Below are 18791 nucleotides of genomic sequence, written 5' to 3'. Positions count from 1 at the left end.
GCAGCTGCATGTAGTATACATACTAGAGGCTTGGTCTGAACAAATTCTCAATTTTACATTATTTTTTAAAGAAATTAATTTTCATACGGGGAATATTATTATTTATTGGATAATTTGTATAGCGCCGCTTTTGTGAGAGGGGCGCATTACAGTTGATGCAGGTATTACAGAAAATATAAATATTACAAAAATAGAGTGAAGTTAAGTTAGGTAAAATGAAGTATAGGAACAGGTGACACGAAAATAGACGATGGAGACTCTGCAGCAAGAATCCTAGGTGGTGAAGAAACTGAAACATTCCACTTGAAGTGAAATAACACAGAAGTGCGCTATATAAATGTCATGTTATTATTCTTATTCCCTTTCCCTTCCCTTCTCGCCCTGCTTGTTTCGACACTAATCGCGCGCAACACTAAAATTTAACAAAGTTTCATCACAATAGGATGAATGATATAGAAAAAAGAGAATTTCGATCAAAATTTCATAACGCAGAGCTCACCATTATTTACAGAAACCTTTCCTAGCATCCACACAACTGGCCAAAGTTTCATTGCTATAGGAAGAATGGTATAGGAAAAAAAATTATACACATTTAATAACGCCAGAGCTCACTTTTATGTATAGAAACCTTCCCAGGCGTGTGCACAACAACTTGCACAACAACTCGCCAAAGTTTTATCGCAATCAGATGAATAGTATACGAAATAAGGGAATTTTATACAAATTTCAAAACACCAGAGCTCACCATTATATATAGAAACCTTCTCTTGCATCCACACAATAACTCACCAAAGTTTCTTTGCAATCGGATAGGAAACAATGGATTTTATGCACAAATTTTATGTTGCCAGAACTCACTTTTAGGTACATAGAAACCTTTCCAGGTGTGTGAACAACAAATTGCCAAAGTTCAGACATCCAAACATACATTGATTTTTATATATATTGAAAATATGAAATCAAGGTTAAAATTAAATTTAAACAATATTAATAAAAGACAATACAGTTTCCTTGTTGGTATCACTATGTAAGTCAGTACTGTGATTCAACTACGGTTTACAAAATTTGAGTTTATGTGGAAAAATTTATATCATTCACACTAAAATAATATTATGTAACGTACTGCTCTTTGTCCTTTTTGTGGTAAAAATGACTTTACTTGACTAGTTAACTGAAGCTCGGCCCAGGAAATATGAAATCCGATACTTTTGTTTATCGTACCATGTTGGCAATCGATAATAATAATTTCGTCTTTTTCTATTCAATGAACAAAATATGAGAAAGAAAAGAGACAATAGGTAATGGTAAATCGGTATGTCTTACTTTAAAACAAATATTTTTAAACGACAAGCCGATAGGAAATATTTCATTTTTTAGAAGTTAGTTACGAATTAGTATTCATCAATCATCACCATGGCCGCGTTTATAGTACCTTCAATTAATCTAATAAATAAGTGGATAAAACCCCATTCTGAGCTAAAATTTGATCGTGGGGTGATTTATTGTGACGTGTGTGATATTTCTTTAAAACAATTAAAAAAATATACAGTAACTAAGCACGTTTCAAGCAGAAATCATTTGATAATGAAGACAAATGATAAGTGTAAAACAGATTTCTATTTTGATTTAGCTGTGTTTTTAATATGTTCTAATATTCCATGGACAAAACTAGACAATTTTAATTTCCGTCTTTTTTTTCGAAATATTTGTGTTGTAAATGTTCGACTATGGATCTTCCGAGTGAATCTACTCTCCGAAAAGTGTATTTAAATAAAGTGTTTTGTAGTGAAATTAGCGATATCAGAAAAAAATTAGGACATTCATATATATGGGCGACAGTTGATGAAACGACCGATAAGTTTGGACGCAATATAGCTAATCTGGTCGTAAAACCACTAGGAGACATTGTGACTCGGTCATATTTGATTGCTAGCAAGGTTTTACCAAAAAGGATTTTGTAAAAAACAGTTTAATTTTTTGTGGCAGGAATCTGCAGTTAATAACATCGAAAAACTTTTAATTTTAACAACAGACTCTGCCCCTTATATGCTAAAAGCCGGACGCGAACTTAAAGATGTGTTTCCCAATATGATACACTTTACCTGTTTGGCTCATTCACTAAATCTAGTCGCTTCAACTGAGCGGGATAAATATAAGAAAGTGGATGATCTTATTTCCTGTGTTAAAAAAATATTTTTGAAAGCACCAACAAGAGTAGACATATTTAAAACCATGATTCCAGATATTGCACTACCACCAGAGCCGATAGATGAAATAAGGACTCTTTTATCGTGGAGCAATGAAGAGTGGGCAGAAAAAAGATTCGATGCCATATTAAATAGAAACCCTGGCTACGATAAATTACGGAGCATTAGTGAAAATTTAAATGTTACCATTACCATCAATTCAACACAACTCTATAAATTTGCTCCGCTGATATCTGTCGATGTTGAACGATCATTTTCTATATATAAGTGGATTTTTGAAATTTTGAATTTATAATTTATCACCAGAAAATATGGAACGGATTCTTATACTGTATTATAAAAATAATGTTGACGTCAAAATGAATTGATCCTGCATCGTGTACAATGTACATTCTGTTCGAATTCACAACAGGTAAGCATTAAATAAAGATATTATCAATAAGAGGCGTGAAAGTTATTTCTAATAGGCTTCTCCGAGAAAACTTTTCAATGTTGACAACATACTTGACTCCTGGCATACTAAAACTGGAAAGCGGTCTATAAATAAGTGTTTCATAAGTAGGTAATTATTTTTCCCTTGAGTACAGCACTGGTAAAGCCACCGCGATTCCGGATCCTATTTATTACTATTATTATTATTTTTTTTTTTTTTTACCAAATTGATGTTAAATTATTATCTATTTTTAAATATCAATCCGCGATCACGTTCACTCTAGATTAACGATAAAACTCTCCACTAAATTCTAATGTTTTCACTTTGAATGAAATAATTATTTTTAAATTTTAAAAATTCACTTTTAACACTTTTTGCACTATCCACTTTTAACACTTTTAAGCACTTCACACTTTACTTTTAAAGCACTGAGTTTAAACTGTATTTATTTTCACTGTTTGATTTAATTTAACTGACTTATTAAATTTCACTGACTCTAGCACTTGTATTTTTCACAAAATTTTCCTAAGTCCAGGGCTTATTTAAAATTTAACACTTAAAGATTTTTCACTGTTAATCCTACCAAAGACGTAGTACTGCCACGTAACAACTTTTCGAATCCTCGGCGCGACCGTCTCCTGACTGATGTGTTCCATCTTTTATACCCCTCTCAGGTTCCAAAAGACGTATCTGAATTTCTCTTGATGCTTAATTCTATCTCCTATCAACTCGTAAATCCGAACACCCCTTCCATCAATATCGATTGTGCTTCCATAAGATGTTCTGCTTTCCGGCTCAAGGCGGTGGTCAGTTTCCATCTCAAATATCTAAATCGATAGGGTCCGAATCGGGTAAGTCTGTGTTAATCGCCCAAGCTTCCTTTGTCCTGTGTTCATACAAAATGTAGTTAAATTCTCATGATTTTGTGTTCCTTTTTTTTCTCAATTTGCGATAGGTCCGTCCTCAATAATATATATATACATCTCAATTTTATGCATCTCGTGCGAAAAATGCCTAAATCCATGTTGAAATCCCTACTATGCAGTTTAGAATTTCGATTTGTTTAAATTCTACTTAATTTCATTGTCACCTATATGAGCTTTTCCATTTTCACCAGTACTTTCTCTCTTAATGCCGCAGATTTGAATTTTTCCTTATCTTTTGGATTTTCTTTTATCCGCGACGTTTTCTTGCACAATTTTCTTCTTTATTTTTTTGTTATTTCTCATAACTCTATAACTAATTATTTTCCAAGTCGTATTTATTTATTTCACGGATAAATTTGAATTGTACCACTTTTCTCCACTTGGATTATTCTTTATCTCCGTTCTTTACCCTTCCTTTTATCTTTTCTCCACTTTTCCCGATGTGTGTGGTCTCCAGGAAAATTTCATACTTCATCTATTATTAATTAATATATAGTTTTCCACACTTCTATGGGAGATATACCTAATTTGACTCTGGGATATCTGTCACTTTTATTGCCTGATCCAATCTCCGCCCCATCCTCCATCCCTCACTTACAAGATTTCACATAAATTATATGTCTGGACACCTGTTTACGTTTAAAATTTTGGTACTAGACTCGTAAATTTAATTTAATTTCAAACCTATTAATTTTAATCTCTTTTGTCTAATCTAAATACTTCATAAGGTCCACGTTAAAGTTAATCGCTTTTCTAATCGTTTATTACCTTAACGTAAATAAAAATCATGTTCGGATTTTGATTGTTTATCCTTCAAAATATACATGAGACCGCCAACCTTTTATCTTGTTTCGATCCCTCCGTAATATTGGGTAACTCTAATATATATCTAACCTAATAATTATGTAAAATGTCTCCTTTTCCTGAATCTAATCTATCGCTATATGTTTAGTTTTACTGTCTTCTTCTGATACTCGATTTTCACGTCCCTAGAACCTTCGTAGCAGTCCAAAATCTCTGTATTATCCTTCCATTCGATCGCCGCACTTTTCTAAAATGTGTATTTTTTTTGCGAGATTTTTCATTCAGAATTGATTTACCAATATGTCCGTTTCATCTTAAATTGATAACGATTAATTTCCATTGTTTCCAAAACTCTCACCTCTCTTTAGTACGATTTTTATCGAACATGACACCCTCCTTCTATCATAAATAATTGTACTACAGTTGAAAATTCTGCCAGTGATTTTCCTTCGCTTTTCCCGTCCTTTTTTATACTATCACGTTTATAATTTTTTTCATTGCATTTTTGTGTGTGCGCTTTACAACTTGTAAAACTTCCAAGCACCCGATTTCAATGGTTCGATACCCCATAAACGTCTCAGTTATTGTAAACATTCCCAGGAGTTTGTCACCTTGAAAGTCGATGTTGACCCTAAAGTGCGTTCACCTCTAATTTCTGTGGGAAAGAAGAAGCCATTAATTATCTATTTCATTGCCCGATCCACAGTTCATTCCTTTGTCTGTATTTGGTGTACGCCTCTCCGTTCACTGATTGGTTACTCAAAATTTTATAGCTCTTTGTTCAGATCTATTGGTTGACAAAATTCAATATTTATTTTTAGGCCTAGGAAAGGGGAAGTACCAGTCGTCCTAGACGATTTTACGACCTCTCTGCTTTCGTCCCGGAACCTTGATTTAATTTCAACTATTACAGGTGTCTACTGCAAGCAAGCTGGATCAATTCTTTCTCCGCCAGATGTCGTTAGCATGTCCGTTTTCATAAATAATTTGCATATTTTCTTGCAGCTATGGTTTATCTGTTTTTTCTTTCACTGTGATTTAAAGCCTTTCATCACAGGTTTCAACAATTCCCCCATTTTTTTAGAAAGGAAATTCCTTCACTTATTCGAATGACGATCAGACATTGTTCCGTTCCTTCCCACCTTTTTAAAATTCACGTCCTTGACTCCCCAGATTGTACATTCTGTGGTCTAGAGATGGGAACTTTAGATCACATATTTTTTGGTTGTCCCTCTCTAAAAAAATATTCTCTCTTCTATTAAGCCTTATCTAAAATTGTCTCCCCTCTATTCAACATATCATTTCTTTTAAGCCTGAACTCGACTCCAATTTCCATTGTAATTTTGAAATTTTCCTATTTAAATAAAATTAATATTTAATTTCCACCTTTCATTTCTCCACAATTTAAAATGATGGCCAAGAACACCCTTGAAGGGTGAAAGCCAGAAATAATATTTAAAAAAAAGTTGAAAAGTCTTTAGTTTTGCTCTTTTGCTTGAGTCTTTAGTTTTGCTTCTTATAGGTTCTTATGCATTTCCCTTTAGGCTCGCCGATTCGTCTCTCTTTATGACTCTTTTTGGCTCGTTTCGTCTCTCCTTGGATCTCAATAACTAATCCCCACGCAGAAGGGCCGTCAGACCAATCTGGTTCTAATAGCTTCTACTATAACCCGAATCCTTCTTCTTGCTTCTGCCCGGCTCTTCTAGTATCAGTGAAATGCTTAAATAAAATAAAATCAAAACAAACTAAGAAATTAAAAACTCAACTACACACAAATTCCGTGTACAAACGAAGGTCACTCCTCTGAAATGTAAGGAATAAAAACTGACTGAAACAAACATAAAAAAGTGTGCCATCTGACGTGGCATTATTAATCTTGTTATGTGAGATTATCATGGGCCTCTAATGCCCAACCAAGTTAAGGGCTCAGACCATTATGCTAACATAAACAATCTTCAACCGAAACACGTCTTGCCGACAGAGAATCTCGACTCTTCCTCAACCAATGCTGTCTACTATACATATAAAAATATGTTACGCACTTTAGAAACACATTGTTGGAAATTGCTCCGAGTTTCAAACCAATTATAATTAAAAAGAGTAACTGATTTAGAATATAGATGTCGCTAGTTTGCACCTTCTTTAAAGGCAGCGAAATGATGTTATTTAAGTTCCAATTTTGATTAGGGAACTCACTTCTCTTCGATAGTTCCAAGCTAAAGGAACCCAAAGTGACAATTATATTTCGCTCTCCGTTAGTGGAGTGATCTCCACAGAGTGTCGGTAGCAATATAAACTATGGAAAAAACAACAATAAAATCGGTGTAATTTCAACTTTTACAAAGTGTTTCACTTCTAAAAAAAAGAGGAATCTAGCCTTTTGTTCTCAAGTCTTAAGTTTATACACACATCAAGAAATAAAAATAATAGACTTGAACTGGGCCATTGACCGAACTCTTTTCAGATTTTTGGATTGGGTATAAGTTATTGGGTTCCATGATATTTCATCAAAACGACAATTAAACACACCTTTAAAAAGTAATATAGAGTCATTGAATGTGATGAAACAAAAACTAGGTTAAATAGTTACCTGTTTCTTTGTTTCATCACTTTTCGTGACTTTATATCACTTTTTGAAGGTGTGTTGAACTGTCATTTTGATGAGATACCCGGTCACCAAGTTATTGGAATTAACTTTAGGGAATGTGTATTGGGAGTGAAGGGAGAGTGAATAGATTTCAAATTTTTTTTTTTCAATAGATTTATGAACAAAAGAACAATACAAAAATTATGAACAAAACAACCGTAGAGGATTGCAAATATTAAAATCCATTTCCATTAACATCGGGTGACTAGAACACATACTCTCAGATGTCAACTAAAAAGAAAACTTAAGAAAAAAAAAAATTATGTTAGAAGAACACTTTGGTGATCACTTCTACTCAAAGCCAGTGGTTATTTTGAATGTTTGCAATGACACTATGTATCTATGTATGTTAAGGAAATTATATAGCATTAATTAATTTAATGTTAAGCTTGGGGGAGGCTATGGATATAATATATTTATATTATATATTACCAGCGCTTTTTACTGTAAAAATATATTGGGTAAACTGTATTTTCCGAAGGTGCATTTTAATCACGTTTTATTGGTTTAAAAATAAAAATAATAATTTGACAGTGATAATAATAATTTCGAAGTTCCTGTTATTCAATAGGCATAGGCCCTGAGGGAAATTATTTTCTTCAGGGCCTCCTGTGTGGAGTTAATATAAAAATAAAAAAAACATATAAAACAAGTCTTGGCCTTTACAAATAGCTGGCCAGCCCAGGACTAAATGAAGCCACCGCGTCGATAGGCTCGGCCGTCCTTTCTTTGTCAAACCTATGGTTCGATCCCACAAGTTTTCTAAGGCTAGCTTTAGACTTCTAAGTTTTTTTGTAAATTTACGACTTCTAGCCAATGGGCATATTGGATTTTCAAAATGCAATATGCCCATTGGCTAGAAGTCGTATATTTACGAAAAAACTTACAAGTCTAAAGCTAGCCTAAAAGTATGTTGGTAAACTACCAGGCAAACCAGTTGCCTGTAGTGAACTTAAGTCGCCTACACACACATCCAACTTGCAGACCATTATCTATGGTTTTTTTAGAAAACTTATAAAGGGTCGAAAAATTGGCTTGACTTGACCCTTAGATATTTATCCCAGACTGACACGGATTCATAAAAGTCATGCTATCTCATTTTGTATTACTGTGATTTGTATATGATTGAAACAGTGTTAGAAAGAGAGAACACCATGCTTTGTAATTAATACAAAAATCTAAAAGAGTCTTTCATCTGCTTTCAAAAACCGTATTTTGTTTTGGAATAAGTTTAAAAATAAATAATTCATCTGTAATCGAATGTAATGTGAAGATATTTCTTGGGCAATCTGCATTTTGACAGTTCGCTTAAAAGAGATACTTTGCAAAACATAGAGGCTCTAGAAAGAAAAGACTGAGAATTTCGACGCAGTGGCGGTTAATAATGGGCAAACCAGCTGTGCATAGCTACCATTTATAATAAAAAATAACATACCCCAGAAAAAAAAAATAGGACTGAAAGTCTCAACCTTTTAATCTGCAGTAATCACCAAGAACATTAACAGTGATGTTCCAAAAACATGACGGTGATAATAAAGTTATGAGAAATATTTATGGCAAATATATGGTTATCTTTCTTCTTTAGTTCTTTCCTTATTGCTGAGGATTGTGATCCCCAATTCAATTTGGTTGCCATAATGCGCCTAAAAAAATATATTATAATCCAGGAAAGAAAACAATATACAGATCATTCATTTATACATAATAATATCTATTTATATACATTGATTTATAAATTAACAAATTCAGTAGGTAAGTACTTGAATAAATATAGTTGAACAGTCTGATATTATTCAGAAGAATAAAATTGATTGCTCTGCGATCGATTAAAAGGTTTTAAATGGCAACACCAAGATGCTCATAAGAAAATTAAAGTAACTGTAAAAAGCACAATGCTCTAAGTGCATTTTTATTTTATTTTAACCAAACGGAGTTCAGGGATTAGTGGTACTTTCCGAAAGTAGATGATTCTACAGACAACTTTATGTTTAAATATTTGGTATGCAACATCTCTTGGTGCGCTTGAGGGGTTACAACCGACTCTTGCATAGCAAGCGTGGCAAGGCGGACTTACATGGAATGACTTAATTCAGCCAGCCTTTCCGCCCAGCTGCCAAAACTCTGTGCGGGGAAGGCTCATCGAAGAGTTTGTGGGATGTTTTTTTGTACTGTTATATTTTTAAGTAAAATATATTTCTTTCCATATTTTAAAAATAATAAAGGAATCGTTTTATAATCAAAAATATAAAGTCTTGTTTACTATAATTTTCTCTTCCTGCAATAAAATAAATTTCAATCACGTGAATTAAAAATTTCAAACACAAAATGAGCAGTTTGGTGGTGCAATGAAAAATTTTGTACTAATTAAATAAATTTCTAGAATATTATGCATATCATATAATGTTCAGTTATTTAGAGAAAACAATATGAATACCTTGGAAGATTATATATAAGATATTTATAATGAAATAACAGTGATATATTCAGATAGACATTATTCATGGGATATTAAGACAACAAAATGTATGACCTTAATTATTCATTAATACTGTTTGGGTGAATAATAACCCCTTTAAAAATTCCTCGACCGGTAACTACAAAATTGCTATACCTACATATTTTATATTTACATTATCAATACAACATTTGGAGATAAAATTGATAAAATACTATTTAAATATTGTTGGCTTGCTGAAAAGAGTTACAAATTAATTATGTGTTTGTCTTGGTCATTTTTGTCATCGACCGAAACACTGTATGTAATAGTCTTTTAACCTCTCAGACCTCTGGCATATTATTGACTGTTATTTTTCTTAAAGAAGCATCGGATGGTCGGAGAATTCGTTTGTATTTCCGCTTTGCAATAAAATCCATAAAAATGGAATATTTCTGAATGTATCCGTTCTGTTTCGTAACTGTTTTATTTTTCTGAATTGTAACTGTTTTGAAAGGGTGATGAAATGCGCTTTCAAATTTTGGTATTAGAAATAAACATATAATTTTTGGTCTGTTAAAATTTTGAATGAAAATATAAAAAGTTTTAAAGAATGGCTCACCTGAAATATTTTCATCCAAACACTGAACTAAAATTACTGATAACAAAAAAAAACACACATTTTATTAGATATAAACCTTACTTTCACTCTACTTTTTGTCGGTTCTACAGAAATAATTAGTAAAAAATTCACAAACTTTTATAATTTTTTATCAAACTGCGGTTGTAACCCTTGGTTTCATAGAGGTGTATATTTAAATTCTTTTGTGGTTAACTTATAGATTTGAATATAAAGTGTGGTGCTTTCTCTTTCTAACACTGTTTATATCATATTTCTCATCATGACAGTAAGGGAGATACTATGAGCTGTTCCCAAAAGCGATCAGTAGTAACTAAGGGGTCAACTAAAGCAGGTCAAAAATAGGATAAGTGGGTAAAGCGCCTACTGCTAAATGGCCCTTTAGTCATTTACCTTTCCAGTGTCGACATGTACAAAGAAGTTAGGTTAGGTTCACAGCAAGCCAATGGTATATTGTACATAGACTAATATGCATTAATTTTTGTTGCTCCCACTTCCTTTTAGATAACTCTTGTTTCATACATGAATACCCACATAAATATAATATATCATGATATAAATGCTCACATTTAGTTACACAGATGATAGATTCTATCATATTAACTGGCCTGAGAAGTGCACAAAGCAACATAGACGACTAATATGACAATAATTTATCAACTACAGGATAATGGTACTGACACATTACGCTAACGCATCAAAAAGTTTTTGGGCATAGCCTATACATATCACCATATCGATCGCTATACAATACCATACAGATATGTCATGCCTGACATATATTGTATAAGTGTGGGCGTGCCGATGATGATATGCCACAATCTGCTAGCCAGGCTGTATTTTAAAATGATGCAAACACAGGCAATTTGCGGAGCTGCCGTGATCAAGTGGCTGTCAGCTGTCAAGATGACAGATCCTGTATAAAGAAATGATATTCAGTGGCAGCTACCCAAATCTGACCCCTTCTCCTGCCGTAGGGAGAGGAAGATTATAGCATAGTGTGACTCCTCAATGAATAATCTGTTTAGGCCACGCCCAAAAAAGTTTTTATGCATATAGCGTGGTTTGTCATTAGCATAATATATAATATTTGAAATTGTTGTTCCAGGGTAAATAGTAAGAAAAATATGTATTATCATCTGGGTAATAAATATTTATATTATGTACTACATAATAAACTGTTAGAAGGTAGAATAGTGTAATCTACATTCTAAAACTTTATTACATACAAGATGTCCGGGGATAACGTGCACTAATTTTGGGAGGTGGTTTTACATGATAGTACAAGTAAAAAGGATCGATAACTTATTGAAATTCCAACATTTTAAGGTACCTGGTTTTCAGGTAAATAAAATGTTGAATTGTCTGTATGGAGAAAATATATTCTTCCATGGAAAAAAAAAAATATGGGAAAAATAGAATTTTGAAAAAAGTTACCTATTTTATTTGTACTAGCAGGTAGAATCACCTCTCAACGTTAGTGCGCTTAACCCCAGACACCTCCTTTATATTTACAATAAATAGGTTCGTACATTTAGTAAATAGGAGTTTTGCAGTACTGCCTTAACACCCTTTAAGCGGGTGAATATCGGTCCCGTTTGAAAAATGGATTTTGCTTCAAACCGCTATATCTTTGATAATAATATGTACATAAATTGAATGAATTTTTTTTACATAGTAGTTACCACACGCCAACTATAAGTAGTGTCTACTTTGTAAAACAACTCCATAAACTGAAGTTTAAGTCAGTTAGTGATGTATAATGTGTAAAGTCAGTTTAGGGTCAGTTAGTGATGTATAATGTGTAAAGTCAGTTTAGGGTCATTTAGTGATGTATAATGTGTAAAGTCAGTTTAGGGTCATTTAGTGATGTATAATGTGTAAAGTCAGTTTAGGGTCATTTAGTGATGTATAATGTGTAAAGTCAGTTTAGGGTCATTTAGTGATGTATAATGTGTAAAGTCAGTTTAGGGTCATTTAGTGATGTATAATGTGTAAAGTCAGTTTAGGGTCATTTAGTGATGTATAATGTGTAAAGTCAGTTTAGGGTCATTTAGTGATGTATAATGTGTAAAGTCAGTTTAGGGTCATTTAGTGATGTATAATGTGTAAAGTCAGTTTAGGGTCATTTAGTGATGTATAATGTGTAAAGTCAGTTTAGGGTCATTTAGTGATGTATAATGTGTAAAGTCAGTTTAGGGTCATTTAGTGATGTATAATGTGTAAAGTCAGTTTAGGGTCATTTAGTGATGTATAATGTGTAAAGTCAGTTTAGGGTCATTTAGTGATGTATAATGTGTAAAGTCAGTTTAGGGCCATTTAGTGATGTATAATGTGTACAAAAGGTATGTATTTTACATTACAAAAAAAAATAACGATTTCCGCATCTCCAGTGCCGTAAGTTATTGAATGTTATTACGCATTCTACAGATTTAGGTTTAGTATAGTTTCCTTTTGATTAAATATCCACACAAGAGACAAGAAGATAACAAAATGGGTGACTTGTATCACATTGTTTAGACATAAACATATTTATAGTTGAGACCTGTACAATAAGATTGGTATACAATATTCATATAGAATCATCGGACAGCAATGTCTTTACAGCCAGTCAAGCAGGACTGGAGTAAAAGGTAGTGCTACCCTTCTCATAGGAAGTGTGTTAATTCGTTAACTGACTAGGTACATAGCATTAAAAATTTGCTTTTTACTAAAGTATTTTAATTCAATATCTTGATTTTCTCTTAAATATAATAAAAAAACAAAACACAATACATTTTTTTGGTACTTAAGGCTGCCAGTACACGTTGGGCCAATGCGCTGGCTAGGACCACATACTGGACCACTTGGCTTGCTTGCGTTGGCCGCCAACATTGGCCGGCCAACTGGATTGAACACATCAAAGGATCTTGGCGCCAACAGCGTACACATGTTGGCCCAACGTGTACTAGGGGCTTAAAATGCAATGGTGGAATAGAAACACATTAAAAAAAGGTTTTGCCAAAATCCCGAAATCAGGAAAAAAAACAAACTGGTTTGATTTTTTCTTAAGTAAGGTAAGAATGTATACTTAAAATACTTGAAATTATTTAACTACACAACATTTTTTCCCTATTATTATTAATAACATCTTAAAACTAAATAAATATTTGTCATTTCTTAACGAGCGGTAATATTCAATACTGAGCCACTTCAACGTTACTGATTTGTTTTTCATTTTTGAAAAGTTCACACAAACATTAATAAATTATTGAAACATCGGATACTTAGCTACGGTGATGTATATAATAATATTATGATGTGATCCTATAGTTTCTAATTAAATGCAAAAGAAGCTGTCAAAAGCATGAAACATCCCATGACAGTTGGTTTGTTCAGGTTTTCAGTTTACTGGCGAGGAGTAAGAGAAGGCAGCTTGATACAAAGAAAATGCCGGCAGGAATAGACGCATATATTCGTCTCTCTCTAATATCTGCAAAAAAAAACATTTAACAAAGTATTATTACTAACATTATTTTTTTAATAATAAACTAATGTATTTAATACAAGGTTTTTAATGCATAGCACAAAGGATAACAAATTATTATGTATAAGCAATAACTGGTAGCCTGAAATATCCATACAAATTTAAAATATCTCCGGAGTAAAAATAAATGCCGCCGACGGGAATTGAACCCGCACCTTCTGATGTCCGGTCAGGTGCTCTGGATCACTGAGCTACTTCGGCTTATTCCCAACCCGCCAAATAATTCAATATGTACTAGTACTTCAATCAACAATTACTGCTTATTATATTTGTTATGAGTTATGACGATCAAAGATACAAATTTGAATTATTTTATCCAATACATAAATATATTGTTGAGGAACATCTAAAATATGAAAACTGTGTTTAGTATATTTACAGAGAAATTGAAATAATTACAGACATGTCATTCAGTTGACAGCACCGGCGCGGGGAGGGTCAAGGTAAGAAATATTTGTAAATAATATGCAGAATCTTACGAAGATCTTTTTTATTAAAATATACTTAATTCCTTACCACAATCATCTTTATCATCGTACAATGGTTGATCATTGGTAGACCAACCAAAACTTCTGTCAATTGCCATTTGCCATTTTGCGTACATCATTTCACGTTCTGCAAAAAACAAAACCCACAAGTTAGAGACTTCAAACATTCCTACTATAAATAGTGAAACTTTCCCAAAAGGTTTTCTAAGGGATCTGAAAAAATAAACTTATAATTTGGGAAAATCTAATATTATTTAGAACAAACCAGGTAATTTTTAACTTAAACAAAACTATGTTTTAAAAAGTCTCGTTATGTGGCAATCTTATAAGAGGGTTGTTGTGTATTGGGTGGCCCGACAGAGTTGATAGGTTAGGAAGAAGTTAGATGCAATGTAGTGTGATGACTGACCGTCTTCAGTGGTGGTGGGGTAGAAGGTGTCGGAGGGGGAGGGGAGGGCGTGCTGCGGCCAGACGTCTATCCCGGGGGCGCTGGCCGCTGCCATGGCCGCCCCCAGCGCCCAGCACTCCACCTGATGGGGGCGCACTGCAACAAACATTTAACTTTATTCATTTATCAATGATACGGGCATTAAACATTTCATTTGGCTGTAGTGAGCCAATACACATGTATATGTAATAAGATATTTTCACTCACAGACAACACGTTTTATGTATTTTTCTTCAATCTATATAAATAAAAATGTTCGTTTGTTCAAAATCTCCAAAAGTTCTTCACCGGATGGATGCCTTGAAATATTGACACAACATTGCATTCGAATATGGATGTGTTTTTATATACCTATATTATATAGATGTTACCTGTGACAACATGTTTTTCATTTTAAAACAGGGCCATCTGTTGGACGTAAAAAGAAACTCGCGCTATTGTTTCTACACAGACAGACTGAGCCACAGCAACATACGTCGGGGTGCAACTAGTTTATTAATAATTTTTGAGTACAAAAACAGTAAAAGAAAAAAAAAAAACCATTTTTCCATAATACTAACAAAAAATTCCATAAAATTAAATACATATTGCAACATACATATGAACAAATAACACAAAGGCGATATAAAACATTTTCCTCGTAATAATGACAATTGCATTAACTTTATCATCCTAATAATGACCAGGGGCACAAACCGTCAGTTCCAATGTATGGTCAATATGTCTTGACTTTACTAATAATATTTGGATGATTTGTATAGCGCCATTTTTGCGAAAAATCACCTCAAGGGCGCGACACAAATATATTTTTACAATACTCTCTTAGTACTAACATAGACTAGACAAACTATAGTAGAACCCCGTAAATTCAAAATCCACAGGACATCAAAAATCAATTTCGAATTAACTAATTTTCATATAGTTTGAAATTAAAAAAAAAAAAAAAATTCGCTGTTAATTAAGGTCCTCGGGCGCCCCCTCAAATTCAGGTAGTATCTTCGGAGTAAATTCGTAATATTACGACTTATTCTCTAGATAGAATAGAAGCCGTGGAAGACTTCGTAACCATTTCATACATTTCAGCTTAAATCAAATTTTCGCGGCAGATTACCGTCGCGGCTATCCCTTTAAATTCAGATGTTCGAAATAAATTTGTAAAAAAACAATATATTTACACACAAATCGAAATAACGCGGCTGATTTCTGCCGCGGCCGACCCTTTTAAAATCTGATATTTACTGAAAATTTTTTTGAATTTTTTCAGCCCTTCAAACTCGGATATTATAAATAAATTCGAAAAAATATGACAATCCAGTGTAATCAATTCAGATATACAAAATAATAATACTAATTAGGACGATGTATAACCACGTAAAAATACATTTTTCGCGTTTTACCACCACGGCTGTCTGTCAGATTTAGATTTTCGATGATTATGATTTATTTTCGCAAAAATCGATCTCATCTCGATAATTTTTGTGTGCGGACAAAAATAAATTTCAATGTACGAATTTCGAATTAAAAAAACCATTATGAATGAAGAAATTTTTATATGTATATTTTTTTGGCGAAAATTTCTAAATAAGCTTTTTTTCGAATTATCAGGGTTCGAATTAACAGGGTTCTACTGTATTATCAAATTATGGCTAACAGATTGCACCCACCGGATCGTTGATCACTTCACTACACTTCACTGCATTAGAATATTATTATTTATTTATATTCTGTAAAGGCAGGTAATATACAGTACCATACTTATCTGGGAGGTTACTTGAGATTAACACTGTTTATTGTTTATTAGAGAAATGTAGTTCAAATTTACAGTTTGCACGCAGAGGACATAATTGGAACACATGTAATTGGAAATGCTTTATTAATTCCAGTATTTATTTTATTAATACATATTTCAGTACTTTCATCATATTTGTTCAGTTTGCAATGTTTTCTGTGTACTTCAAATGCGCTATATACATCTTATTTTTTAATTTTCCATAAAAACCAACACAGTTTTTGAAACTAGATAAAATTATCTTTCTAGTGTAAGCATTTAAAATAAACATTACTATTTCCAAATAATAAAATTTTAACATCAAACATGAAAAATATTGTGAAAAACACTAACCACATTTTTACTCCAATCATATAAAAATTAGGAGATTTTGATATCACATTAGTTTTGTTTAGGAAATTTGTAAGAAAACTGTACCTTCACTTTTACCTCGTTCATATAATAAAAAATAATTTTTAAAGTTATAGTTAATTTTTAAGATTGTTACGATAGCGGCGTGAAATATGAACTATTCATTTTGGCTATTTTGCGGATTTTATCAATGGAATCCAGTAAAAATATTTGAGGCGAACTGGAAAGAATTATTATTTCTCTTTCTAACGTCAAAAAAATTATGTATTTTCGCGTGATAGAGAAAAGATAAAAATACTACATATTTTGTAAAATATGGACGCCTGGTCATATATGACCCTCAAACGCTGGAGGGGTTAATGAGCGTGTTTAGGAGAAGAAAAGCAAACTTTATATTGGGCGGTACAAAAGTAGAAGGATTTGATTAGAATTTACTATCATCACTATAAGTCTTGTATTGCCATTTGTGGTTGAGATTTTTGCTGTGAACGTAGATGGATGTATGGCGCGTAATTTGAATGGACCTGCACAAAACAGCGTTATCTTGATAAAATGGCTCAATTGTATCCAATTATATAGTGAAAATATAATGTACAAACCAATGGGTATCCCCGTGCAGTCGGCCTGGGCCTGAAGTAAGGCCCGAGCCCCCAGAGCGCCCCCGCCCAGCAGGCAGGGAGGTGCGGGCAGCCCCAGGTCCGCCTGCAGCGCCCGCAGCAACGCCCGCGTCTGCAGCCCGCAGCTGCGGAGGGCCCCGTTCAGCACCTCGCTGGCCCCTGTAGTGGAGGACAGCCCGCACAGGATGCTGGAAGACACATTTCATTCGGTATTGCATTTTAATAAGGGGTTCAGATAAGAGCCTCATCAATTTAGTCTGCAAAATCTTTATAGTACCTTTTGTTCAACATTTAAAAAACATTTTTCGAAAGTTACACAATGCAAGTTTGTCATAAAAAATGGCCACATAAAATTGTGGCAGATAACTCTAAACAAAAACTTCGCTTTCCAAGAGACAAAAATGTATCATTTTGTCTCCAATTGCACGGAGGTTGAAGCCTGGTTTGCAAACTTCATTTCAGGTCTGTCTTTTAACAGTATCAAGAAAACAAAACTAATATAACTATGAAGTATTGAGGGGATGATCCTCACCTGCCAGCATCCCTTCGCCAGTAGGGCGCATACAGGCCCGAGAAGGCAGGCACGAAGTACACCTGGCTGGTGGGGTCGGGTGGCGAACGTGAGCCCAGCCGCGCCAGCACCCGGCGGGGGCCCTCTGCCTCTCCGCCCAGGGTGTGACTGTGGTGCTCCTCCTGCTCTGTGCGCCCATCACCGAGACCCAGACCTGAGTGCAGCCACTCCAAGGCAGCACCTGCATATACATTCAAACATTATATTTAAAGTATTTGTTGCTAAATGTATGATGCTTAACCTTCCCAATGCAAACAGGTTAACCAAAGTCTGTGAAATTACTTTAATAATAATAATATTTGGATAGATAGCGCCATATTTGTGCAAAATCACCTCAAGGGCACTGTACAAATATATAATACATTTCTACAATGATCTATGTTATTACTAACTATATATGGAGATAATATACAGTACCATACTCACCTGGTAAGTCAATCAAGGCGATGCCATACGTAGTAATGCAAAATCATGTGTTTTTGGTTTGAAAATTTGGTCACTTAGAAATGTTTCAGATGCTTTAATTAAATACTGCGAGTAGAATACATCTTGGCCTTTGAAATAATTGAGTATTTTTTAAATAAGTCTTTTTATAAGCCCAGAAAAAAATAATGTAAAGGCCTATGAAAACTGATTTAAAGTTCAAAATCTCCTACTTACGAACCCTTTTTCGGTTATGATTTTATTGTATAATGTGGCAAATTAAGTTATTTATAAAATGATCGAAAAAATATAAATATATATGCCTGAACATCCACAAAATAAAATAAAAGGCACTTTTTGGCCATGTTTTTTTCTTGCGGATGGTGTTAAGCGGGAGTTTAAACCTTATCGCCATCTACGTAAGGGTTGTTATTGATAGCGTCTAAATTTAAATTACTACACGACGTAGTGCATCGCCTTAAGATTA

At 33.6% G+C, this 18791-nt stretch overlaps 1 protein-coding gene across 1 annotated transcript in view; it reads right to left on the bottom strand.

Moving 5' to 3' along the window:
* Positions 1-7882: 7882 nt before the first annotated feature.
* The window catches only part of LOC149416522 (glycerol kinase 3-like), a 29127-nt gene continuing 18218 nt past the window's right edge, over positions 7883-18791 (bottom strand). The window contains exons 8-12 of the mRNA XM_089640801.1: positions 17843-18062; positions 17293-17498; positions 14515-14649; positions 14134-14232; positions 7883-13563 (exon numbers count right to left, since the gene is read on the bottom strand). Coding sequence (XP_089496927.1) covers positions 13466-13563; positions 14134-14232; positions 14515-14649; positions 17293-17498; positions 17843-18062 — 758 coding nt within the window. The 3' untranslated portion in view covers positions 7883-13465. The remainder of the gene's footprint in view (positions 13564-14133; positions 14233-14514; positions 14650-17292; positions 17499-17842; positions 18063-18791) is intronic.

This window comes from Hesperophylax consimilis, chromosome 16 (assembly GCF_061612785.1).
Source record: "Hesperophylax consimilis isolate HC1 chromosome 16, BYU_Hcon_1.0, whole genome shotgun sequence".
Taxonomy (NCBI): Eukaryota; Metazoa; Arthropoda; class Insecta; order Trichoptera; family Limnephilidae; genus Hesperophylax; species Hesperophylax consimilis.
This window is presented reverse-complemented; position numbering and strand designations above follow the sequence as displayed.